The following is a 26,055-nucleotide window of genomic DNA, read 5'->3' as shown; positions in this document are numbered from 1 at the left end:
TACAAACAGTATGATAAACATTATTAAATTTTAAAGGTCAATTTGTGTTAGAAATGTATTTTTTAAAATTTATTTGTTTAAGAGATGAGGTCTTGCTGTGTCACCCCGGCTAGAGCAAGTGCAGTGGCACGATCATAGCTCACTGCAGCCTGGAACTCCTGGGCACAATCATAGCTCACTGCAGCCTGGAATTTCTGGGCTGAAGAGATCTGCCTCAGCCTTCTAAGCAGCTGAGACTACAGGCCTGCGCCACTGCACATGGCTAATTTTTAAATTATTTTTTATAGAGAAAGCGTCTCTGTTGCCCAGGCAAGTCTTAAAATTCTGGCTTCAAGCGATCCTCCTGCACTTGGCCTCCCAAAGTGCAGGGATTACAGGTGTGAGCCACTGCACTCAGCCAGAAGTTTATTAATGAGAAGGCTGGGGGTGTTTACGGAATCTTGGCTAGAGGAAGAGTTGAATTATCCTTGTATTTGGCATTCTAGAGTTTTTTACACTTTGGTGCAGTGTACCAGAGTAAGATTAAGAATGAGTAAAAGTGTGCCTTTTGTAAAGAGATCTTTCTTTTTTAAATTTTATTTCCAATAGGTCTTTGGAGAACAAGTGGTGTTTGATTACATGAATAAGTTCTATAGTGCTGATTTCTGAGGTTTTGGTGCACCCACCACCCTAGCAGTGTACACTGTACCCAATGTGTAGCCTTTTATCCCTCACTCCCTCCTACCGTTTCCCTGAGTCCCCAGAGTCCATTGTACCATTCTTAAGCCTTTGTATTCTCATAGCTTAGCTCCCCCTTAGGAATGAGAACATACAATGTTTGGTTTTCTATTTGAGTTACTTCACTTGGGATAATAGGAAACCTTTCTTTCAAAGGGTGATTGTGCAAAGGGAGGTAGGAAAGGAGTCTCAGATCAACTTTAGGAAAGAGTATAACATTATGCATAGGTCTGTACTCTTTAGACAGTCTTTGAGTGCACCCAGGGGTAAGGTATCCTGCTTTAAAAACTGCCACAATAAACACATAATGTAAAATACGAAAGTGGTAGCACAGATCACCTGACAGAATGGTCCACTGTAGAGAGATGGCAGTACTTAAGGAGTGTGTGTGTGTGTGTGTGTGTGTGTGTGTGAGAAAGAGAGAGAGAGAGAATGAATGACATTTATTGTGGGTGTTCTTTGAGCATTTCACTGTTGTTTACTTAATCCTCATCACAATTTTGTGAGATGCATGTCTTATTCCTGTTATAACAAGGAGAAAACAGATGCACAAAGATTCAGTAACTTGGACAAGCATTTAGCTGACAAATGGAATTTGATTCTACATCTGTCTGACTTTAAAATTTGTGCTTTCCCATTATATGATGTTTTCTGCTATTACATTATATATTTATATTAACTATACAATTTCACTTTTGTACACATAGTGGTAACACGGTATATAATCAATTCGGACCAGCAGTAAAAATATGGAAAAGAGAAATGTACTATACATAAATAGTGGGGGCTTAAAAAGTCAACTTTAGGGCAATCATTCCTGTAGTTTGTGGTATGTTAAATAGAAGAGAGTACATGCCCTCTATTGATTTATCGAGGCATAGTATGTAGTAAAAACTCACCATCACATATTTACACACATCTACACTGACATGCCCTGACGATTTAGAATGTGCCAATCTCTGTACTCAATATCTTACATACATTGTCTCATTTAATTCTCATCCCTGTAACTGCAACGGTTTTCCTCATTTAACAGATGGAGGCATTGAGGCATGGGGAAGTAACTTCTTTCCCAGTTATACAGTGAGTTAAGAGGTGGGGCTGAGATTTTAAACCTTGATAGTGTTTTTTTTTTTTTTTTTTTTGAGACAGGGTCTCACTCTGTCACCCAGGCAGGATCATAGCTCACTGCAGCCTTGAGTTCCTGAGCTTACATGATCTTCCCGCCTACAGGCATGAGCCACCATGCCCAACTAACTTAAAATTTTTTTTTTTTTGTAAATATGGAGTCTCACCATGTTGACTAGGCTAGTTTTGAACTCCTGGCCTCAAGCAAGCCTCCCACCTCGGCCTCCCAAAGTTCTGGTCTTATAGGCATGAGCCACCAGCTTGGGTAGCAGAGTGAGACTGTCTCTAAAGAAAAAATAAAATAAGTAAAGTATGGAATGGTAAAATTTTAGTGAAAACTGGCTTGTTAGAAATAATGGCTATGAAAGTAAATTTGCAGTGGAAGAACTTATAGCTAGGAACATTTGATATAGACAAAATATGGATTGATAAAGTCATCATTAAAATATTTTACTGGAAATGATTCCCAATGAAAATGGTTTCAATGACATTAAAGTGAACATGGAAAAAATGGAAAATGTTGTAACTTTCCTGTATGGAAAGTTGATCAATGAATTAAATTGGCGTACTTGAGTTTATTGCAGAAAACGTTTTCCAACCAAAAATGATGTGTTGTTAGTATAGGGACCATATAACTGGTATCAGCCAATATGGATACATTATTATGAACTAAAGTACATACTTTAATCCAGGTTTCCTTAGTTTTGGTTTTTTTTTTTTTTTTTTTTGAGACAGAGTTTTGCTCTTGTCGCCCAGGCTGGAGTGCAGTGGCATCAGCTCACTGCAACCTCCACCTGCCAGGTTTAAGCAATTCTCCTGCCTCAGCCTCCTAAATAGCTGGGAGTATAGGCACATGGCACCATGCCCAGCTAATTTTTGTATTTTTAGTAGAAACGAGGTTTCTCCATGTTGGCCAGGATGATCTTGATCTCTTGACCTTGTGATCCAATCGCCTCGGCCTCCCAAAGGGCTGGGATTACAGGCGTGAGCCACCATGTCCAGCCAGGTTTCCTTAGTTTTTATTTAATGTCTTTTTTTCTGTTCCAGGATCCCATTCAGGATACATTTAGCCTCCTTGCCTTCTTAGGCTCCTTGAGGCTGTGACATTCTGTTAGACTTACCTTGTTGTTAATGACATTGGCAGTTTTAAGGAATACTTTGAGGTCAAGTACTTTGTAGAATGCTCCCCAATTGGGATTTGTCTGATATTGATAAGACTGCGGTTATGGGATATTGGGAGGATGACTACAGAGGTAAAGTGCTACTCTTGTCACACTTATCAAGGGTGTATACTGTCAATCTGACTTATCACTGTTGCCGTTAACCTTGATTACCTGCCTGTGATAGTGTTTGGTTTCCCCACTCTGAAGTTACTCTTTTTTTCTCTCTCTTTTCATTCTCTACTTAAAAAAAATCTTCACATTCTCAAGAAGCTCCACATTTTTCCCCACCAAATTCTCTTGCATTGAGGGCTTTGAGAGAGGGTTAAGAGAGCTGGGGACAGAGGCTCTGTGCTTTTAGAGTGCTTGTAACTATGGCCTGGTTTACACTGCTTGTATAGATGTTTCATTATGTTTACTTCTAGGATAATATAATCTGAAAATTTGAAAGGGAAATTGATTATGCTGTGTATAGATGCTTTGATGCTTTACCAGCTCTCTGGGGAATACTAATGACATTCCCAGAAATGCATTATGACAATCTGTTGGTTTACGTGTGCTTAGAAACTTGTGGGGTTTTTTTTGTTTGTTTGTTTTTTTTGACAGCATTAACTCAGTTTTAGAGTAAGAGTAGCTTATTTGAGTACTGATGGCACAGAATTCTTTCAGTGCCACTTCGCCAGTGGGAAACCTCCTCGGCCAGCGGCGCCTCCACCCAGGCTTCATTTGGGCCTGCTGGGCTTGCCCTGCCCACTAGGCCTAGCAGGCTGCGCTCTGCTCTTGCTACTGGTCTGGATCCTGCACTTGCCTTGGCTCTGCAGTCAGCCCACAGCTGGTCCAGGAGTGCCATGACCGGCTTCTACCTTGGGTGCTGGTGTCTGGATGAGGGGGACATGGCAGAGCCTAATAACTTGGAGATGCTAGCAACCACAGAGGCTCAAGGGGTGTTACAGCTTTTTCCTGGGGAATCTTGAGGTCTGAGTCTCCAGAAAGTATTACAGTTCTCGTTCATTTCTGCTGCCTGCAGCTTTGGTGAATGGGAGCATGTCACAGCTCGTTGAGTCCTGCTGCCTGCAGCTCAGCAAATGGGGGTATGCTGGCACCCAGTGGTAGGTAGCTCGGTGAGCAGGAGCACATGTTACAGCTCTTTTTGCACCTGCCATTTGGTGGGTTCCACATTCTTGTCCCATGACCAAGACGAATGAGGTGTGTGGACACTTGAGAGTGAACAAGGCAGAGAAGAATTCTATTGAGTGACAGAAAAGCTCTCAATAAAGAGAGGGGACCTAAAGTGGATTGCCCTCTGTGTGAGAGGGGGCCTGAAAGTGGGTAGCCATCTGTGAGGTTGAATGTGGGGTTTTTATGGACTCAGAATGGGGTATATCCCTGGGTGGGCCTGGAAAAAGCACCATTCACTTGGCTAAAAGGCATCAAGGAAGTTCTCACTCTGGTCATGGACTCCACCTGGAACTGGCAACTCAGTTTCAGGTTTCGCTTGAAGGTCAGGTTTCACTGGGGATCCGTCCCTGTCTGCCTAGGAATTTGTCTGTCTCCTGCTGCTGTCACTGAGGTGAATACTGTATTTCTTGAATATTGCCTAAAATGAAAACTGGGATGAATTATTAAATGGCTTTGTCAGATAATGCATGATTTAGATATATACATTTTTCCTTCTGTAGACAAATGGAAAAGCTGTGTTTTAGAGATTGAAAATATAAGTACTTCCATTCAAATCAAGAAACAGAAATATAGTTAACTCTAATTCCCTCACTTGTCTTTGTTCCTATAGCATTTTATTTATAGTTGTTGTACTTCTTATTTTTCCTTTTAATCATTCTGCTTTCAGCTACAGCTATCTGTGTACACATGTATGTGTCTCTTACTAGACAATAAAGACAGTATTTTGAAGGTCAGGCTGGTGGCTTATTTTTATATCCCCTAAAGGGCTCTAGTGGGGATGTCATATTCCCTATGCCTCTAGTGGAGACTTCAAAAGTGAACTGAATTAAATTGAAGTGCTTGGGGATAGCTGGCTTGGAGAAGAAATACTAGTGTGATGGATGCCATGATATATGGCTCCAGGGAACAGACCCTGGACTGATGGCAAAAGAGTAAGTGAGGCAGAATTTTATTCCACATAAGGAAAGCTTTGTAACAATTAAAAATATTTACAGTCTAAGATAGCACGTAGATTCAAAATTGCATTCAAAATTGACACATGCAGTCAGATCGCAGGATGAATTGATAGGTTATAATATAAAAAATATGGTTTTGGCCGGGCGTGGTGGCTCAAGCCTGTAATCCCAGCACTTTGGGAGGCCGAGGCGGGTGGATCACGAGGTCAAGAGATCGAGACCATCCTGGTCAACACGGTGAAACCCTGTCTCTACTAAAAATACAAAACATTAGCTGGGCATGGTGGCGCATGCCTGTAATCCCAGCTACTCAGGAGGCTGAGGCAGGAGAATTGCCTGAACCCAGGAGGCAGAGGTTGCGGTGAGCCGAGATCGTGCCACTGCACTCCAGCCTGGGTAACGAGAGCGAAACTCCGTCCAAAAAAAAAAAATATATGGTTTTACATGAAAAGATGCTGACATTTAAAACTCATCATAAGTTTTTTTAAATATCAGTGTTTCTTTGTCAATTCAAAGTATGATTTACTTTGCAAACATTCCCCTCAGGGTTTTTCACTGACACCTCTTTCCACAAAGTGAGGTGCAGTTGTAGCGGACTGGACCTTGACTGAGCAGCATATTGTGTTGGAGTCTTTCATCACCAAAGGGGCTGATGTCTGCTCCAGTTTCTGGAGCAGTGTGTCTGTAAAAAAACCTGCATGTGTCATATCAGCTTTCCTTCTCTTCAGCAAGTGAGGTGGAAAAAGTTTTGGGAGACCACAAAAGCCCGTAGATAAATCTACAGAAGTCCTATCCCAAGAGGTCTGTGTTCCAGCCACCACTGATAAAGTGTAGAAAAATGTCTCCACATCCACCATTTCTTTCTATATAGAAGTCTATCTGTTGTGCAGTATGCTTCACACTAGGAATCAGGACTCTTAGAAAGACTCTGGGAAAATTCCAGGTGGCTTATGAAACTTTGAGCAGTTGATTCCTGCATGGTTCACTGCTTTGCAGAGTTAATGGGCTGGAAGTCTTGAGACTCCTTGACACACATTCCTCCCAAGGCTTTAAAATAGGGGTTGTAGTTTGAGGGGCGCAACAAATAACACCCCTCTTCATTGTATGAGTTATTGACAAGGAGGACAAAGAATAAAGCAGAGTTTTAGGAATGTGGTGTCTATCTGCAGATAAGTGGACTTTATAATGACGTATACTGCAGAATTAAACATTGGCCACCCCCAACTCCAGGCACAGGGAGGCTGCTCTAGGTCAGAGCCACAAGAATGATCCCTGTGGGTAACTTGCTTCCAGTGGGAGGAAGAAGAGGACATGCCTGGGCTATGCATGTTTCTCCTTCTAAATTTACCCAATAGATGAGTCACTGCATCATGTCCTTGTGACAGGGGCAGAGTAGAAAGTAGCCAGGAATGTCACACTAATGATACTCCTCAGGAAGGAACTTCCACTAGAGAGAAAGATGCTTTCTCCTGCAGAAATAAGTTGTAAAATCTGGAGAGAGTACAGTCATTTAGTTCTACTTGCAGTACTTGGAGAGGAGCTTCACTGCAGTTACTTGGGTATGGAGTCATAGGAAAAAGTCAGGGAGGTTGTATGGTAAGCCAAATTGGAGAATGACTGCCCTTATTCTACAAATAGAGGGAGGAAGGACTACAGCACAGTCCTGCTTTCTGCTTTCCTTTGTGTGTGTGTGTGTGTGTGTGTGTGTGTGTGTGTGTGGCATTAACAAAATTGAGGTATAATTTATATAACACTAAATATACAGTAGTTTTTAGTATATTCACAGTGTTTGGCAGCATTACCATTAATTCCAGAACATTTCCATCATACTTCCTTCCTTTTACCAGTTGTTTCCTATTCCCCACCTCATTCCCCCATTCCCCACTTCTTCCTCCATCCCTTGGCATGTTAAAGTTCCTTAGGGAAGTCAGGGCCAAAGTCTCTGATGTCCTTGGCCGCTCCCACAAGATTTCAAGATTGCTGCTTGGCTCCAATCATAATATTCACAGCAGGGTTAGGAGAAGAAAGGGTGCTAGTGCAACATCCCTGGCCAAATCAGCCTCTGTTGAAGAGCATCTTGAAAGCCCCACCCGGTGACCTGGCTTACATTTCATTGGCCATCCCTATTATAAGGAAGTCTGGGAAACATCGACTGCCACATTGCTGCCCCACTTAAAATCAGACTTCTGTTAGAAAGGAAGAATGCAAGAATGGATTTGGGGTATGCAACGAGCTGTGCCTGTCACAGACATTCATATATTAAATACAGTTCTAAACAATTATTACATGTGATGTTTCTTTCCAAGTAGTGACACAAAAAGACACATTACAAAGAGATTGTGGTCTTTTTGCAAGGTGTTTATGGTCTCTACCACAAAACACTGGATCTGTAACCAAAACAACCTACATTTCTATTAAGTTCATATTGAATCTTTTATATATAATTTATCTTAGCCCTGTTTATTTCCATCTATCACTGCCTTAAGCAATGGATAATGCTTTTATTATTCACCCAGTTTGTCAAGCAGTATGAATTTAACCTAAAATTATGCCTCAAACTTAAATGACATCCTGTAGCTCTGCTGTTTTAAGATTTGTTTAATAAATGCATGTGTGTGCCCTTACCATTCATGGTTAAAAATGCTTTTATTTGTTTTTTTATTTATTTGAGACAGAATCTTGCTCTGTCGCCCAGGCTGGAGTGCAGCAGTGTGATCACGGTCCACTGCAGTCTCGACCTCACAGGCTCAGTTGATCCTCCCCCACCCTATCCTCCCTAATAGCTGAGACTAGAGGCATGTGCTGTCTTGCCCAGTTAAGTTTTGTATTAGTATTTTTTGTACAGATGGGGTTTTGCCATGTTGCCCAGGCTGGTCTTGAACTCTGGACTCAAGCAATCCATCTACCCTGTCTTCCCAAATGGCTGGGATTACAGGCATGAACCACCATGCCCTGCCTCAAATGCTTTTAAATTTAAAACTTTGAAAATTTAAATCAAATTAATATGCACATGGATTCAAAAAAATTCAAGTCATATAGTAAAGCTGGTGATGAAAAGCTACAACTACATATCCTGTTCCAGTTTCCAACCCCAAATCCTGTATATTCTACAAAACAACCAATTTAACTATTTATTTTTAAAGTCTTGTGGTTTTTATGTCTTTATTATGTATGTACTATGTGTGTTTGGGCTATAATCCTGAAAGAAACAATCCCAAACGCCATAATCCTGCATGTTGAAATTCCAAAACATCAAAATCCCTAAAGTCTAAAATCCCCCAAATCACAGTTCTGAAAAATCAAAATCCTAAAAATATAATCTGGAAAAAATCATTCAAAACTTATTTAAAATACTAATTTTTTTTTAACATATTAAAAAGGGGATTCAGGCCAGGTGCGGTGGCTCACATATGTAATTCTAGCACTTTGGGAGGTCAAGGTGGACAATCACTTGAGTTCAGGAGTTCCAGACCAGCCTGGCCAACATGGTGAAACCCTATCTCTACTAAAAAGACAAAAATTAGCTGGGCACGGTAGTGCATGCCTGTAATTCCAGCTACTCGGGCAGCTGAGGCAGGAGAATCGCTTGAAACTGGGAGCCGGAGGATGCAGTGAGCCGAGATTGTGCCACTCCACTCCAGCCTGGGTGACAGAGCGAGACTCCATCTCAAAAAAAAAAAAAATAAATAAATAAATAAAAAGGGGATATATTTGAGAAACATAAAGCCACAACAGAAACTTCCTAGGCCGCTTTACAGAAGAAGATAGGCAATAATAACATGCATTTTTGTAACTGTACATACTCAAGTATACTGATGACAGTCACATGAGTGTAACAGTTACGAGCAGATGAACTGTATTCATGAAGAAGTAGGTCAAAAACAAAATGTATAAAAGCATATCACTATGGTTGGTAATTGTGTGCAACCAGTTTTGTAACTGGTCATCTGAAATACCTTGATGGACAATCTAAGACTTTTGATGAGATTGATCATAAATTGTGATGGATCACCACTGTACATACAGTCACTCAAAAAGCCAAGATGTCAAGAAATTTTATCTTTCATAAATGCAAATATACAAAAAGGACATCTTGTCATTTATTAAGGAAGTTTCAACATTTTTACATACGTGCACAGTACTTACTAAGTCAATGTTGTGGTGACACTTGTAGGGTCAAATTTGCAACAACAAAAAAGCATAAAACAAATTAGAACTCTAAAAGTCTTTACACAGTTTATGCCTCCAAGTTTGGAGATGATGTGAAGATGAAATACATAACATGGCAAATTGTAAAAATGAATCCTGGCAATTTTAAGTAGTGGGGATGAAAAGTAAAAAAAAATACCTAGAAAAAAAAACTAAAAAGAAAATTTCACATATGAAAAAGTATATTACAGTGATAGATTATAGGCAATTGCATGGAGGTAGTTCATAAGAATTGGCCAACTTTTCAATATCATTAACTATACTTTGAAGTCTTCTATCATGATGAATAGCTGTTTTTTTCTTTTAAGGATGTGGCTCTTTTTGGAAACTACATTTACATTCATTTTCTACATGGCACTGCTCTTTTTGAAATTCTTATATGATTTGACATACACTGACATGAGCATCCCCTATTACGGTTTTCCATCTTCAATGCCGTGCTTCTTTGTTTTGCGTACGTGGAAATTCATTCTGCATGCACTCATATACAGACTACAAATCCAGTGCAAACAATACTGGCGATCAAACAACAACACCGTTGTACGTCTTCTAATCCTACCATGCATGTAATTATTTTTAAACCAGTCAGTAACTTTGCTGGTTTCTTCAGGCAAATGCAGATTCAATTCATTAAAAGCTCCTGAAATATCATTAGCTGGAAGGAAAGCCAATGCAGACAAATGACACATTTTTAAATTGAAGTTTTCATCATTGCCATATCTCGTGGCCAATTGATTCATCTAAATTTTCCACTAAATTTTTCCATTGGACTGAATGGAAAAAACAAACTTTGTTAGTGATATCTTGAAATTCACTTTTAGAAGCTTTGGTCACACCTATGATTGCACCTAATTCCAAATCTGTCATTATGATTTGGGGATTCAGTTGAATCTATTTTCTTTTGCAACATCCACCAAATCTTCAAATAAGTGTTTCATAAAGTGCTTCACTTTTGCCCAGTCATTCATACTTAAATGAGTGGATAAGTTCTAGAATTTTGAGATCCAACAGGGGCATGATTTGTATGCAGTTGGTAACAAATAGTGGGGATGGTTTTGAAAGTGCCAAACAGTAGCCAAATTGAAGCATGCACTGGTTTTTCTTTGTTAGATTAAGTAGTTTAATACATATAAGAAGTCTATCTTCTTTGACAGACATATCCCTAACCAAGAATTGTTCACCATTGAATGTGTTTTGTGTCATGGAAGGAACCTCTGTATCAGTAAGTGTCTTTTGTTCAGAAGGTCGCTGAGCTTTTAAATTCTTTTTTTTTGTTGTTTTCCGGCTGGATACAGTGGCTCATGCTTGTAATCCTAGTGCTTTGGGAGGCTGAGGCAGTTGGATTGAGTGAGGCCAGAAGTTTGAGACTAGCCTGAGCAACATATTGAGACTCCATCTCTACAAAACATTTTAAAATTACCCAGGTATGGTGGTGTGCACCTGTAGTTAGTTCTAGCTATTCAGAATGTTGAGGTGGGCGGATTGCTTAAGTCCAAGAGTTTGACACTGTAGTGAGCTATGATCATACCACTGTACTCCAGCCTGGGCAACAGAGCGATACCCTGTATCTTAAAAAAAATTCTTCTTATTCCCTGATGAAGGTCATTTTTTTTTCTTTTTCCCCCCTTTTTAAAAAAACATTCAGTTTTTACAAAAGAAGGACACTTTTTGAAGGCAAGCTTGTCACTATGTGTGAAGATACAGATTAAATAATTTGACAGGGGAGATTTCTTGTATCTTTTGGCTGCATTTTTATGTCTCTGAAACACTCAGAACATTGAGGGCAGATGTTTCCCATCTTGTCTACTCAGACTCACACAGTAATCTCTGGAAACACCCTCACAGGCACACCCAAAATAATGCTTTATTAGGTTTCTAGGTATTCCTTAATCCAGTCAAATTGATGCCTAATATTAAGTTCACAAATCCAGCCCTTGTCAATTTGGCACCCATATGCATCTCCTTCAACCATAATTCACTTCCAAATAAAGACAATAACAAGGTAATAGTTCTGTTTACCATGATGCAACTAACATCATGCAACTATCATGCAGACAACCAAACATGCACTAATCCCATCCCCAGAATTGGGCTTTCTACATTTTGTCATTCAGAGTTTTAATCTTTCAGGATTGTGATTTTCAGGATTTTAGACATTAGGAATTTTATGCTTTAGAGATTTTTAATTCTTTTTAATTAAAAAATATTTTTTCTTTCAAAAATGGAGTATTGCTATGTCGCCCAGGCTGGTCTCAAACTCCAGGGCTCAGTCAGTCCTCCTGCCTAAGCCTCCCAAATTGCTGGGCTTACAGGTGTAAGCCACCACAGCTGACTGACTTCAAGGATTTTGATCTTTCAGGATTTCAACATATAGGATTATGGCATTTGTGATTATGATTGGCACTAATACTGTGTATATGCCTAATGTTATATATATATATATATATATATATATATGTATAATGTTAATTTAGACATTATTAGTAACTTCTTGCTATCCTTTATAGTATATATACTATTATATATAATATAAATGTATTATAGATATATATGTGAGCATATAAGTATGTATGTCTACATATATATGTATATTATATATTCACTCACAATGTATTATCACTATGTAAAGTTCTGCTAGAATCAACATAGAATTCTTGAGACTCTTTCCAGAACTTTGAATGCAGTAAATTTAGCATCATCACTTTGAATGTAAAGTCTGATACATATGATTATATGTATATTCACAATATATGTTAACAATAAGTATAATATGTAATCAATATGTTAATATTATCAATTATATTATATTATTACATCTATAACACATAATAAACATATAATAATTTATATGATGTTATTATAGGATAGTTAAATACTTCATATAAATATTTATCAGCTGGTTTTAAAAAATTCATTTATTCAACAACCATGTGCCAAGCTCTGGTCTAGGTGTTACGGACACAGTGGTAAACAAGACAGAAAAATTTCTGCCCTTATGGAGCTGACAGTCTACTATAAAGATAAAAAATAAAAAAGTAAACAAGGCATATGCAGGAAACATGTGGTGCATTGCTGTTGTAGGTAAATTGGTTGGGGAATATTTCTTTAAGGAGGTGACATTTATGCAGAGAGATGAATAACGAGAAGGAGCCAGTAGTGAGACTATCGGGGGAAGAAGATTCAAGCAGAAGGAACAGTCAGTACTAAGGCCAGGAGGCTTGGCGTGTTTAAGTGGCCAAAGGAAGCATGTTTGGCTGGAATGGGGTAACTAAAGAGGGGAGAACTAGGACATGAGGTAGAGGAATTAGGAGGCTGTGGCAAGCAGAATACACTTCATTTCCAGTGTAATGGGAGCCCCTGAAGGCTTTTAAGCTGGGAAAGGAAATGATTTTATTTTACTTAAGAAAAGAAAGCCATGTTGGCTGCTTTATGGAGAATACAGTGTAGGAGGGCAGAACTGGAAGCAGGGAGGCTAAAGAAGTTCTTATAGTAGATGAGTTGAAAGATGATAACTTTAGGTATAAAAAACATCGCCCATTCTTCTAGACACAGTTGGTACAGAATTAAACTATTTTTCAGTTAAGTCTTCAGTAATGACTAAGGCCTAGAAATAATTTAGAAGATGAGTACAACGCATGGGTTTGAATATTTAACTATGTGTGGTATCCAGACATGCCCTGATCTCAAACCTCGGGCCTTTGAACATGCTCTTCTATCTGTAATGTTCTATTCTCATCTTACTAATTTTTCTCATCATTGAAGTCTCAGCTCTAAGACCAGTTTTTCAACAAACCTGCCCTAAAATCACCCATGAGTGATTGATTGTCTGTCATGTGGCTGTGCTATAACCTCTAATTTGTAGCTAGGTTTATGCATTTTACAGCTTCAAATTGTCCGTTATTTTAATTGCCATATTTAACTGCCAGTTTATTTGTCCATCTTTCCCACTAGATTGTAATCTCTTAGATGCAAAGACTGTGTCTTATAAAATTAGGCAATTGAAACTAAGAACAAAAAAATAAAAAATTAGACAACTGAAAAATGTTAAGTGAATAATCAACGGTTAACTATGTGCCTGTTAAATGCATCTGAATTAACTAATTCTTAGATTATGTTTGTGTGAATATTACATCAATAAATTGGAGTAGGTAATTTCCTTAACACTGCAACACATAGTGGAATATCTGTGTTTGATTCCACTTTAAAAATTTTTTCAAACCCTATCACCATAAGCTAATGGTCTTTGTCATCATCAGTGAATAGACGGTGGAAGGGCTGCTCAGGGCTCCTAAATGTTGAAAGGACGTTCGTTGTTCTTCACTAAGAGGCATGTTGTCACTTTCCCTCTTTGGGCAGCTCCAGTATTTCTAGTAGTAAGCGGTACAGATGAAAGGAGAAATCTATGTGACAGGCTGCCTAGGCTGCACCTACATCAGGTCTCTTTAGGGTGCAGGAGGGAGTTTTGCCTTTTTATCATCCGTGGTTTCTATTATGTAGTACTTTTGACTTGTGAAAAAAAGGTGAGGCAACAATGTCATGCAAATACCCGAGTTATTACCAACACCAGCTTGAACAGTGTGACGGAGCATGCATTAGATCTGTGGTGGTACCCTACAAGATTGTAATTTTCTCCTTTGTGTTGCAATTATTGACCTGAAATATAAACCCTTTCAAATCTCTCTCAGACCTTTCTTTAAGGGGGAGTCAGCCATCGGCTCTAAACTTTAGTGGGCATAAGAATCACCTGGAAAGCACGTGAAAGCCAGATTACTGGGCTCCACCTGTAGAGTATAGGTTCGAGGAGGGGCTCAAGAATTTTTTTTTTTCTAAAAAAAAAAAAACCTCTCAGGTGATGCTGTTTCATGGGCCACTCTTTTAATGGGAAAGAGATGGACCACGTGTTTCTAATTTCTGTTTACTGCCTTTGCATGTGCTTTTTCTTTCCATAATGTAATATTCGAGACTGTTAACTGTCGAGGAACTCAGAGGGGAATATACACAATACAGCTTTGACCAAAACCTTCAGTCTACTTACTTTGTCAGTGTCTTACTATGTTCTGGGATCCCCTTAGTCTTATGATAAAAAGACTGCACCCCTTTGCCTGCACAGTAAAGCCTGTCTTCTCTCTCGTTTTATCTCTCTCTTCTACATGGTCTGCCTGACCTGAAGTTTCTGGAATTTTCTGCCATTTCCTTTTATAATGACTAGGTAATGTCTTTTCCTCCATCTATATAACAGATTGCCTTTCTGATTCTCTTTCAGATCAATACTTTCCACCCATCATTCCTCCACATTAAACATCTATCTTTTGAAATATTTTTATAGCCCTATAAAAATTCCATTTGTGATACTATCCTGTCTTTATTGCTTTGCTGCTTTTTTTTTCTTCATATTTGTTTGGTACCACAGTATGCTACCATCAGGATATTATAAATCAGGAAATTATAAATCTGCTTATAAAACTGCATAAAATATCTAAGCTACTGGTCCTTTCTTCTGTATCCTCTTAACCAGGCTCAATTGCTGTGTATAGAATCAACACCTTTTCAACTCTGTGAGTTACCAATGTGACTTACCAGTGTATTTTTTCTGATTATTTTTCAATTGAGATAGAATATAAATTAAGCAACATTCACCTTTTATAATGTACAATTAAATGAACTTTTTTTTTTTGAGGCAGAGTCTCACTCTGTTGCCCAGGCTGGAGTGCAGTGGCATGATCTCGGCTCACTACAACTTCTGCCTTCTGGGTTCAAGTGAGTCTCATGCCTCAGCCTCCCGAGTAGCTGGGATTACAGGTGCCCGCCATCATGACTGGCTAATATTTGTATTTTTGTAAAGATGAGATTTTACCATGTTGGCCAGGCTGGTCTTGAACGCCTCAGGTGATCTGCCTGCCTTGGCCTTCTAAAGTGCTGGGATTACAGGCATGAGCCACCACGCCTGCCCCGATGAATTTTTAACAAATGCATACATGCATGTAATCATCACCACAATTGAAATATAGAACAGTCCCGTCACCCCGAAGATCTCCATCCCCCCGTTGTAGCACTGTCCCCTCTACTCCTGGCCCTTGGCAACTGATAATCAATTTTCTGTCCTTATAGTTTTGCCTTTTCCACAAAGTAGAATTACACAGTATGTGTGAGTCTGGCCTCTTTTACTTAGCATAATGCATTTGTGATTCATACATGTTGTTGCTTGTATTCCCTTTCATTGCTGCAACGGCATGGTATTCCATTGCGTGGATCCATCATAGTTGTTGATCCATTCCCAGTGTTTTTTAATTGCTATGCCGTCTCCTCTAAACTTAAGCTTTTTTTTTTTTTTTTTTTTCCCCTGTCATTTGGCTTCTTGAGTACTGGCAAGCAAATTTCCAAATTTACCATGTGTTCTAGGTAGAAATTAAAACTAAGTTACAATAGGTACTAACAAGTTCTGAATTTCTGCACCTGATACATTCCTGATGTTTCTTTAAAACATAGGCCTATTTTAATCAACTCTCAAGTAGGAGCTCACATGTGGGGCATATCTATCCCAGAGAAGCCTGTTCTAATTCATCCTTTTGGATCAAGAGTTTTCCAAGTTGCAATTTGCAGGAAGGACTTGAGATCTGTTATTTAGGGTCATTGCTGCAATTCCCAGGAGAGATGTAGGAAGGCTTTTCCCTAAAAGGGTCCCATATCATAAATGCATATCTCTGATAATTTGGAACTAGCTTGCCTCTTGTGTTACCCCCACTTTAGGGCCCAGTTCTCTATGTATCAATGTTTGGTTTCAAACACCCCAAAGTGTGAACTCCCATAGTCTTTTTGACCTCTGTCTGAGATGAGGCTTCCATAGTTTTGCAGGCTGGGTAAGCAAAATATAAGATACCATCATAGTTGGCCAGCATAGAACAGCTTATTGGTCTAGACAGGGAAAATGTAACCAAGACCAACAATACTTCCCAATCTACATGGTTTGAAGTATGAACGTAATGTAATCTACACTATAGAGATTCCAAGAATCATTTCCATTTAAGTTCATTTCCTTTAGTATTGAGGCTTCACGGCCAGGCAGAGTGGCTTATGCCTGTAGTCTGAGCTACTCAGAAGGCGAGGCAGGAGGATCCCTTGAGCCCAGGAGTTCGAGGGTGCAGGGAGCTATGATTGCACTACTGTATTCCAGCCTGGGCACAGAGCAAGATCCTGTCTCTAAAATAAATAAATAAGTAAGTAAGTAAATAAGTAAATAAAAGAACTGAGGCTTCAGAAGCCACGTTATGGTCAAGCGTATCATTTCATGATGTAAGTTTCATTGGTTCCATAACTAGAAATAAAATAAAAACACAAATGTTTTATTATATTTAAATTTGCATTTAGTCCTTATATTTTAAGAAGATATCTTAAAAGTTCAGTACAGCTAAATCTTGTGCCGAATATACTCAACTGTATCTGTAATAAGCATTTTGTTTTATTTAGCATTTAAAAACAGAATGAGTATGCAGTTCAGCATTTTATTATACTTTGGATTCAGGATGTTACTATTTTTCTCCAAAAAGTCTTCCTTTTCTCTTTTCATTTTAAAAGAAACTAATTTTTAAAAATACTTTCTAAATGCATTCAGATATTAAACATTTTATTTATTTTATGTACTTACCATTTAATAAATACAAGAATCCTCCCTTATTCTCGGGGGATTCAGTCCAAGAACCCCAGTGGATGCCTGAAACTGTGGATAGTTTAGAACCCTGTATATCCTAAGCATTTATCACACATTGTGGCTATAACTTTTACAGTTTGTGATGTAACAGGAAAACTAGCACAAATTTCTTTTTTCTTCTTCACAGTTTCATGGACAGAAGATTTGTTTTTAATTTAGATCTTAGCAGCATCAGCATACAATTTTTTCTTTCCTCATTAAGTTGAGAATTTTCACCTTTTCGCTTAACGGAAGCACGTTATGGTTTCTCTTTGGCACATTTGCCAGCATCACTACCCTTGTGCTTTGGGGGTCATCATTAAGTAAAATAAGGGTGACTTGAACACAAGCACTGCAGTACCACCAAGTCAGTCGATCTGATATCCAAGAGGACTACTACTTAGTGACCAACGGGCAGGGAGGGTCTACGGTATGGATCTGCTGGACAAAGGCATGATTCATGGGTGGCACAGCGTGAAATTTCACTATGCTACTCAGAAAGTGTTCTATTTAAAACTTATGAATTGTTTATTTCTGGAATTTTAAATTTAATATTATAGGGCCACAGTTGATTGAGGGTTAATTAAAACTGCAGAAGGTGAAACCAAGGATAAATGGGGACTACCTAGATAAAAGTTAAGTCAGAAAATTTATAACTTTTTAAGGTAGACAAGCTGACAATTTTTTTGTTCTTCTTTTATACAGGTGTTTGCTTCAGAATGGTAAGTCAAAAAATCTTTATTATTTTGCCATGTTTTTTCCCACTGTTATTCCCAATTACAGAGATAGGGCAGTTTCCAGTCAGTGCTAGTCTACTGTTTACTCCCTGTCCTTGGGGAGTAAATGAAGAAATATATGTATTTCTTTAAAATTACTGATTGAGATATTTATTAATGCTAAAACATTATATCCTTCTTAGTATTTACTTAACATCTATTCAAAAGAACCTCTGTTGGGGTGGTTTTAATGAAATGCTTTGATTAGGCGTATTGAATACAAAGTATGGGATTTTCCACATGTTCTGGGTGGAAGAAATACTCTGGACAAAGGGACATACGGTGCATTGCAAAACAAAACACGCTAAATGTTGCATAAGGAAGTGGTTCCCAGGATTTAGCAGTTTAAGCTCCATGTTGAATTTATTTATTTATTTATTTATTTATTTTTGAGACAGAGTCTCACTTTGTTTCCTAGGCTGTAGTGTAGTGGCGCAATTTTGGCTCACCACAGCCTCCGCTTCCCAGGCTCAAGCAATTCTCCTGCCTCAGCCTCCCAACTAGCTGGGATTAAAGGTGCCCACCACCACGTCCAGCTACTTTTTTTATTTTTAGTAGAGATGGCCTTTCACCGTGTTGGCCAGGTTGGTCTTGAACACCTAGCCTCAAGTGATCCATACACCTCAGCCTCCCAGAGTGCTGGAATTACAGGTGTGAGCCACCATGCTGGACCTGGCTAATTTTTTTTTATTTTTAGTAGAGACCGTGTTTCACCATGTTGCCTAGGCTGGTCTTGAACTCCTGACCTCCCATCTTGGCCTCCCAAAGTGCTGGGATTATAGGCATGAACTACCATGCCTGGCTCCATGATACTTTTAAATTTTTAATTTTTTTAAGTACTCCTTTCCTACAAGTTAAATGTGGCATGCATTTTCACCTACTATCTGAGCTGGGTCTCTAGATGAGGTCCCTGGTTCCAAACCCCTGAGGGCTCCAATATGTTCCTGTCAGTAAAGTCTCTGAATTATGAGGCAGCCCCATACCCCAAAATTCAGATTGTCTCCCTTTTCATTATTATCTGTTAAGAAAGTGACTTATTTTCAGGGCTACCTCTTACATCAGTCTTAGCTGTTACCATTTTGATTTGTGTTGTTTCATACAGTTGGGGATGTGGGATGTAGAGATGTTGATCGCCCTGGCCTCCATACAGGAGAAGAGTATGTTTTTGAAAAGTTCTAAGGCCAAATGTGTCGGAATATGCCTGTAATCCCAACACTTTTGGAAGCCAAGGCGGGTGGATTACCTGAGGTCAGCAGTTCAAGACCAGCCTGGCCAACATGGTGAAATCCCATCTCTGCTAAAGATAAAAAAATTAGCTGGGCATGGTGGTGGATGCCTGTAATCCTCGCTACTCAGGAGGCTCAGGCAGGAGAATCACTTGAACTTGGGAGGCAGAGGTTGCAGTGAGTCGAGATCGCACCACTGCACTCCAGCCTGGGTGACAAGAGCGAAACTCCATCCCCTGCCAAAAAAGCTCTAGGAGACTGGATCAACAGGAATTTTAGTATGATGTTGTTAAAATAATTCAAAATCAAAATGTTGCTACTTATGTAGCATAACTGAATTTGGAGCTAGAAAAAGGAATTTTTAAAAGACTGTTAGTAATAATAGGAGAGATAAATTTACCCAGAGACAATTATAACATTTCTGTGCCAAGTCCAGAGCCAACAGAAAACATCAGAATCTTAATCTTACAATAACTCTGCAAACCAACATGCTTATGCTAGTGTTCTCGCTAGTTTAATTTTGTTTCTTTTTTTTTTAAAGAAAACTTATTTTAGGTTCAGGGGTACATGTATAGGTTTGTTATAGGTAAACTCATGTCATAGGGGTTTATTGTACAGAGTATTTCGTGACCCAGGCACTAAGCCGAGTACCCAATAGTTATTTTTTTCTGCTCCTCTCCCTCCTCCCACCCTCCACCCTCTGGGAGGCACCAGTGTCTGTTGTTCCCCTCTTTGTGTCCACATGTTCTCATAATTTAGCTCCCATTTATACATGAGAACATGCAGTATTTGGTTTTCTATTCCTGTGTTAGTTTGCTAAGGATAATGTCCTCCAGTTCCATTCATATTTCTGCAAAGGACATGATCTCATTCTTTTTTAAGGCTGTATGGCATTCCATGGTGTATATGTACCACATTTTCTTTGTCCAGTCTACCATTTATGGGTATTTAGGTTGATTTCATGTCTTGGCTATTGTGAATGCTGCTGCAGTGAACATATGTATGCATGTGTCTTTATGATGGAACAATTTGTATTCTTTTGGGTATAAACCCAATAATGGGATTGCTGGGTTGAATGGTAGTTCTGTTTTTAGCTCTTTGAGGAATTGCCACACTGCTTTGCACAGTGGTTTGGCCAGTTTACACTCCTACCAACAGTTTATAAGCATTCCCTCTTCTCTGCAACCTGGCCAGCATCTGTTACTTTTTGATTTTTTGATAGCCATTCTGACTGGTGTGAGAAGGTATCTCATTGTGGTTTTGATTTGCATTTCTCTAATGATCCGTGATATTGAGCTGTTTTTCATATGCTTCTTGGCCACATGTATGTCTGCTTTTGAGAACTATTTGTGTCCTTGCCTACTTTTTAATGGGATTGTTTATAATTTTCTTAAGATGATTTTCCCTCATTTTTACTGGAAATTTCAAAGTGTTTTAGTCTCTATTTCTGCTTATCAATACCTTATGTTGATCATAATTGGATTTTTTTTTCTCAGTGATAATCTTGGATTTATTATCATTTGGAACCCAGGTAAACAATGCAATTTAGTGTTAGCAATCTTGAGGGCAATGCAGCTAAATTTATGTATCCAAAAATACATCATGGAAACTGTTTCTGAAATAATTCTCACTTTCAGCTTATTTTTTCATCATGTACTTGTTTTTACTGAAAGTAGAATTTAATAAAAGATACAATTTAATTGAAGGTTCTTGGAAGTATTAACTGTAAGTCATCTATACAATTGTGGGCATAGCCTACAAAAAAAAGATTATTAGGTTAGCATTTTTTGGATGTTAGAATCAAGTATGTTGTGAATTCAGACTTTTGATGCTTTATTTTTCTTTTTTTTCTGAAACCAGTATACAGAAGGTGAAGCTAAGAAGATAGGGGTGGTTGGCTGGGTGAAGAATACCAGCAAAGGCACCGTGACAGGCCAAGTGCAGGGGCCGGAAGACAAAGTCAGTTCCATGTGAGTAATAAAATCAGTAACATGTACATGACATTTATCAGGCTGCTGTTTTTTATTTTTTTAAAACCTGGTCTTGCCCAGGCTGTAGGGCAGTGGCAAAATCTCAGCTCACTACAACCTCTGCTTTCCAGGCTCCGATCGCTCCCCTCAGCCTCCTAAGTAGCTAGGACTGTAGGTGTAAGCCACTGTACCTGCCTTATGACGCTATTTTAAGGTTTCATTGGGCAGTAAGAAGAGTATTGATGGACCAGATTTTGTTTGTAGATTATAATCAAACTGTTAACGTTTTTAGGCAGGGCTGTGGAGAAATTCTCAGAGTTGGGAGTAACATTCTGTGTCTAGGAATGAATTTCCCACTTGGGCTGGCCTCAAGAAGGGTTGTTGCATCATTCTCCAATCTGTATGTCCTGTTGCATCTCCTCCAGGGTTAGGGAGATGTCCAGGGCACAAGTAGCTCTCATTTGAAGTGTCGTGACTGGTGCACCATGCCTTAGGATGGTTTGTGAAGTTCTTAGGGTAGTCTTCAAGTCAAAAAGATTGTCATCTCCTTTTCATTGTTGAGTGCCTTATTTATCTAATTGTAATTTTACTTTTCCTGTCATTGAGAATGTGTTTAATGAGCTGGATGGTTACCAAAATATGAATCCTTGAAGTCCAAGAGGCCAGATTCAGTAATATGGGAAAAAGTGCCTTGTGTACACATTGTCGTTCTCAAAAGCCTGGTATTTTCAGCTTTGTAATTTTCACTGCTCTCTGTAGTCTTTTTTTTAAATTAAAAATAGCTAATATTTATTGATCATTTACATGTTGGGCAATATGCCAAGCACCTTACATGGATTATCTCACTTAATCTTCACAACAGATCTTATGAGATAGGTACTAAGTAATACTCAATTTATTTGATTGTTTGCAATTTATCTTTGTTTTCATTACTTAATATTCTAAGATTAGAAAAGCAATAGTTTTTGCTTACTGTAATAAGTCATGTAACACCGAGATGCATAAAGGCAACACTAGTAATGTGAGCTTTCCTCTCTATTTCCCTCCCCTTTATGTAACCTGTGACAAGAAATACTTTCCGCAGCTTTCTCTTTCACTTAAAAATAGTTTTACTTGGAATACTCTCAAGAAAAAAAAAAAAAGTCAAGCATGCATTTGCAATTAAGGTTTTGCTGGTTTTTATAAAATAGAATACTTTGTGCATATTTTTCCATAATTTATATTTTCATTTTCTGGACATTTCTGTAAACAGCAAATACATAATTACCCACTCCTTATTTTTTCTAATTTTCCAGTGTTTAGGTACATACTTGTGTTTGTGTGTAAAACTACACCTCAAATTGAAAGGTGGGGTCCAAAAATTTAGTTTCATAAACTGTGGGGTGACTGTTAATGAAAAACAAAATTTTAAGTAGAATTGTCACAAAATGTACAAGAAATTTTGGGACTTCTGTTGTACAGAACTGATAGTTTAATGGAAGAGAAAATGCCAAATGATTGTGAGGAAGTTTTAAAATGGAGACTATGTCCCATGATTCGAAGGAGCCTAGAAAAAAAAATAATATAATGTTTAAAAACTGAGGACTATGTGGAAGTTAAATGCTCCTACCAATCATGTTACATTCCTAATCCACATTGTAGAGGGTCTTTGATTAATTTGCTTAACATAAATGAAATAGTTTCATCCATTGTGCTCATGTTTTCTATTCAATCCCTGCATTCTCCACCACCCTTCTTAAGTAACCTATGTTAGCAAGCTAGCGTGTATTCTTCTGCTTGTCTACATGTTCACATTCTCTTTCTCTCTCACACACACACATTTGTGGGTTTGGTCAATATTTTCTTCTTAAAAATGGGATCGTGGTGTATTCTCTTCTCTGCATCTTACTTTTTCACTCAACGATACATCCAGGAAAATCCTTCCAAGTTAAATGGTATAGCTCTGATTCATTCTTTTTACTGGCTGCTTAATATTCCACACTATATAGATGTATTATTACCTTATTGCCGGGAACTCATTTTTTTGTTTGTTGTGTTTTGCAATAAGAGCAATGCTGCAATAAAAATTTTATTGGTGATTTTATGTTTATTGCATTGATTCCCAGGAGTGTGATTTGTTGGTTGAAGTGTCTGTGTATTTTTAATGTAAAAATATTTGTCAGACTGCTTTACAAAACAGCTATAAACAATTTACATTTTTTTTTTCCTCCTCATCCTGTCAGCAACCGGTATTGCACTCTGTATTTTTCCTTTTATCTGATTGGTTGTAAGTGATTATTATTTTTTGCTGTAATTTGTATTTCTCTAATTACTAGTTAGTTGAAGCATCTTTATGCTTATATCTGTGGATTTGTTCTCATGAACTCCTTTTTCACATCCTTTACCCATTTTTCTATCAAGTTGCTTGTCTCTTGCCAATTTTTAAAAACTCTTTGTATATTGGTCATGGTTACTAACCCATCATCTGTTATCGCTTTTACAGGTATTTTCCCAAATCTGTCATTTGCCTATTAGTTTCATCTGTGATAGCTTTGCAACATAAATTGTTTTTCATTTTTATTAACTCAAAAATGGCAGTTTTTTCTCTCTGGTTAAGAAACAGATTTTAAGTGTTGTTGCCTAGGTTTTCTTCTAACTTGATGCTCTATTTATTACATTTAACCACTCACCCCATCTGGAATTTGTTTTTTATTTATAATATGAGCTATTGGGCCAAATATTTTCTACCAGATGAATAGCCAGTTGTCCCAACACTACTTACTAAATAATCACTCTTTCCCCCATTGCATTGAAATATATTTTTTTGTCATATATTAAAATCTCATATAAACTGGATTTTATTTCTGGATTCTCCATTCTGTTCCACTGATCTATTTCTCTGTTCCTGTATCAGCATACCATATTGATTTAATTATAGTATCTCTATAGTTTATTTCCTCTCACTGTTCTTTTTTATTCTTTTATTTGCTTTCTTGGGCATTTGTTTTCTCCCTAAACTTTAAGATACTTTTACCTATTTAACTGGAATTGTTAATTAAAAAAAAAAAAAACTTACCTGATTGTCTCACACATATGCTTTTAAAATAAATTTAAGTTTTTATTTTTTGAGGCAAGAGTCTTGCTCTGTCTCTGAGGCTGAAGTGCAGTGGTCTGATCTAGGCTTACTGTAGCTTTGACCTCCTGGGCTCAAGTGATCTTCCCGCCTCAACCTCCCGAGTGCACACGCTGGCTAATTTTTGTATTTTTTCTTTTTTTTTAAATAGAGGTAGTGTCTCACTATGTTGGTCAGGCTGGCATAGAACTCTTAACTTCAAATGACCCTCCTGCCTCAGCTTCCCAAAGTGCTTGGATTACAAAAATAAGCTTTACTTTTTAAAACAGTTTTAGATTTACAGAAAAATTGTGAAGATAGTACAAGGAGCTTCCATATACTCCCCACATAGTTTTCCTACTATCAAGATTTTACATTAATATGATACATAATGTTAACAATTAATGGACCGAATGGATACATTAGTATTAACTAAAATCCCTACTGTATTTAGATTTCAATTTTTACCTAATGTCCATTTTATGTTTTGGGATCCCATTATTGTATTTGGTTTTTAATTGGACTTTCTTGTGATATTAAGAGACGTGACGTTTTGACCTGGGGCAGTGGCTCATGCCTGTAATCCCAGCACTTTGGGAGGTTGAGGCAGGTGGATCAGTTGAAGTCAGGAGTTTGAGACCAGCCTGGCCAACATAGCGAGATCCTGTCTCTACAAAAAATACAAAGATTAGCTGGGGGTGGTGGCATATGCCTGTAGTCCCAGCTCCTCGGGAGGCTGAGGCAGGAGAATTGCTTGAGTCTGGGAGCAGAGGTTGCAAGACTGTGTCAGTGCACTCCAGTCTGGGCAACAGGAGTAGTCTGTCTCAAAAAAAAAAAAAAAAAAAAAAAGTGACATTTTTATGATATTAAATCTTCCCATTTAAGAACACACAGATGTTGTTCCATTTGCTTAGATTTGAAAATTTATCATTCGATATGATTTTATAGTTTTCTTTATATAGGTTTTTGTGCTTTTCTTGCTAAGTATCTTAATGACTTTTTCACTAATATGTGTGGATTTCATTCCCATTTATGTTTCTAGTTGCTCATACTTAAATATGGAATCTCTAATTACTTTTGTATATTTGTTATATATCATAGTATTACCTTATCAAATATTCTTATTAATTCTACTAGTTGTTTATTGGGTTTTAAAAAAATAAATACAGTTATGCAATTAGTAAAAATGGTGTATTTTTTTTTCAGTGACTTCATTTGTCAGACCTGACATGACAATGTTGAATAATAATAGCAATAGCAGGCATGCCTGTTTGGGTTCTGATTTTATTTGAAATAGTTGTGTTGTCTCACCTAGTAGAAAGATGTTTGCTATTGGTTTTAGGTAAATATACTTTATCACATTGAATTTCACTCTTGCATTCCTTGAATTAAGCTCTGATTGGTTTCAGTGTGTTATTCTTTTGAATTATTGCTGAGATGTCAAGTATTGCTTACCAATATTTTATTTAGAACTTTTGAATATATATATATATAAGAGTGGTAAGGTTTTTTTTTTTTTTGGTACTCTATCATGTTTTGATTTTAAAGTTTTGTTGGCTTCATAAAACATATTAGGAAGTTTTCCATCCTTCCCTTCATTCTGGAATAACTAAAATATCAGAATTACTGTTCTTAGGTTAGTGGAAACAAATTAGGAAATCACCTGGTCCTGCTGCCTTCTCAATGTTGACCTTTAACCATCTTTTCAATCTACTCTATGGTAATTGGTATATTTGTTTTTGTTTGTTTTTTTGAGAAAAGGTTTTGCTCTGTCACCCAAGTGGAGTGCTGTGGCACAATCACAGCTCACTGCAGCCTTGATCTGCCGGGTTTAAGTGATGCTTCCATTTCAGCCACCCAAGTAGGTAGGACCACAGGCACGCACCACCATGCCCAGCTAATTTTTAAAAACTTTTTTGTGGAGATGAGGTCTCATTATGTAGCCCAGGCTGGTCTCAA

The 26,055-nt window shown here is 38.0% G+C and overlaps 1 protein-coding gene across 2 annotated transcripts in view; it reads left to right on the top strand.

Annotated features, from left to right (window-relative positions):
• The window catches only part of ACYP2 (acylphosphatase 2), a 192,692-nt gene that overhangs the window by 1,390 nt on the left and 165,247 nt on the right, over positions 1-26,055 (top strand). For both annotated transcript variants that reach the window (XM_032292135.1, XM_032292134.1), the window contains exons 2-3: positions 17,739-17,755; positions 20,896-21,005. In XM_032292135.1, coding sequence (XP_032148026.1) covers positions 17,739-17,755; positions 20,896-21,005 — 127 coding nt within the window. The remainder of the gene's footprint in view (positions 1-17,738; positions 17,756-20,895; positions 21,006-26,055) is intronic.

Source organism: Sapajus apella, unplaced genomic scaffold (assembly GCF_009761245.1).
Source record: "Sapajus apella isolate SASKATOON/1434 unplaced genomic scaffold, GSC_monkey_1.0 scaffold26, whole genome shotgun sequence".
Classification (NCBI taxonomy): Eukaryota; Metazoa; Chordata; class Mammalia; order Primates; family Cebidae; genus Sapajus; species Sapajus apella.
Note: the sequence above shows the minus strand (reverse complement) of the source record. Positions and strands in the feature narration are given on the sequence as shown.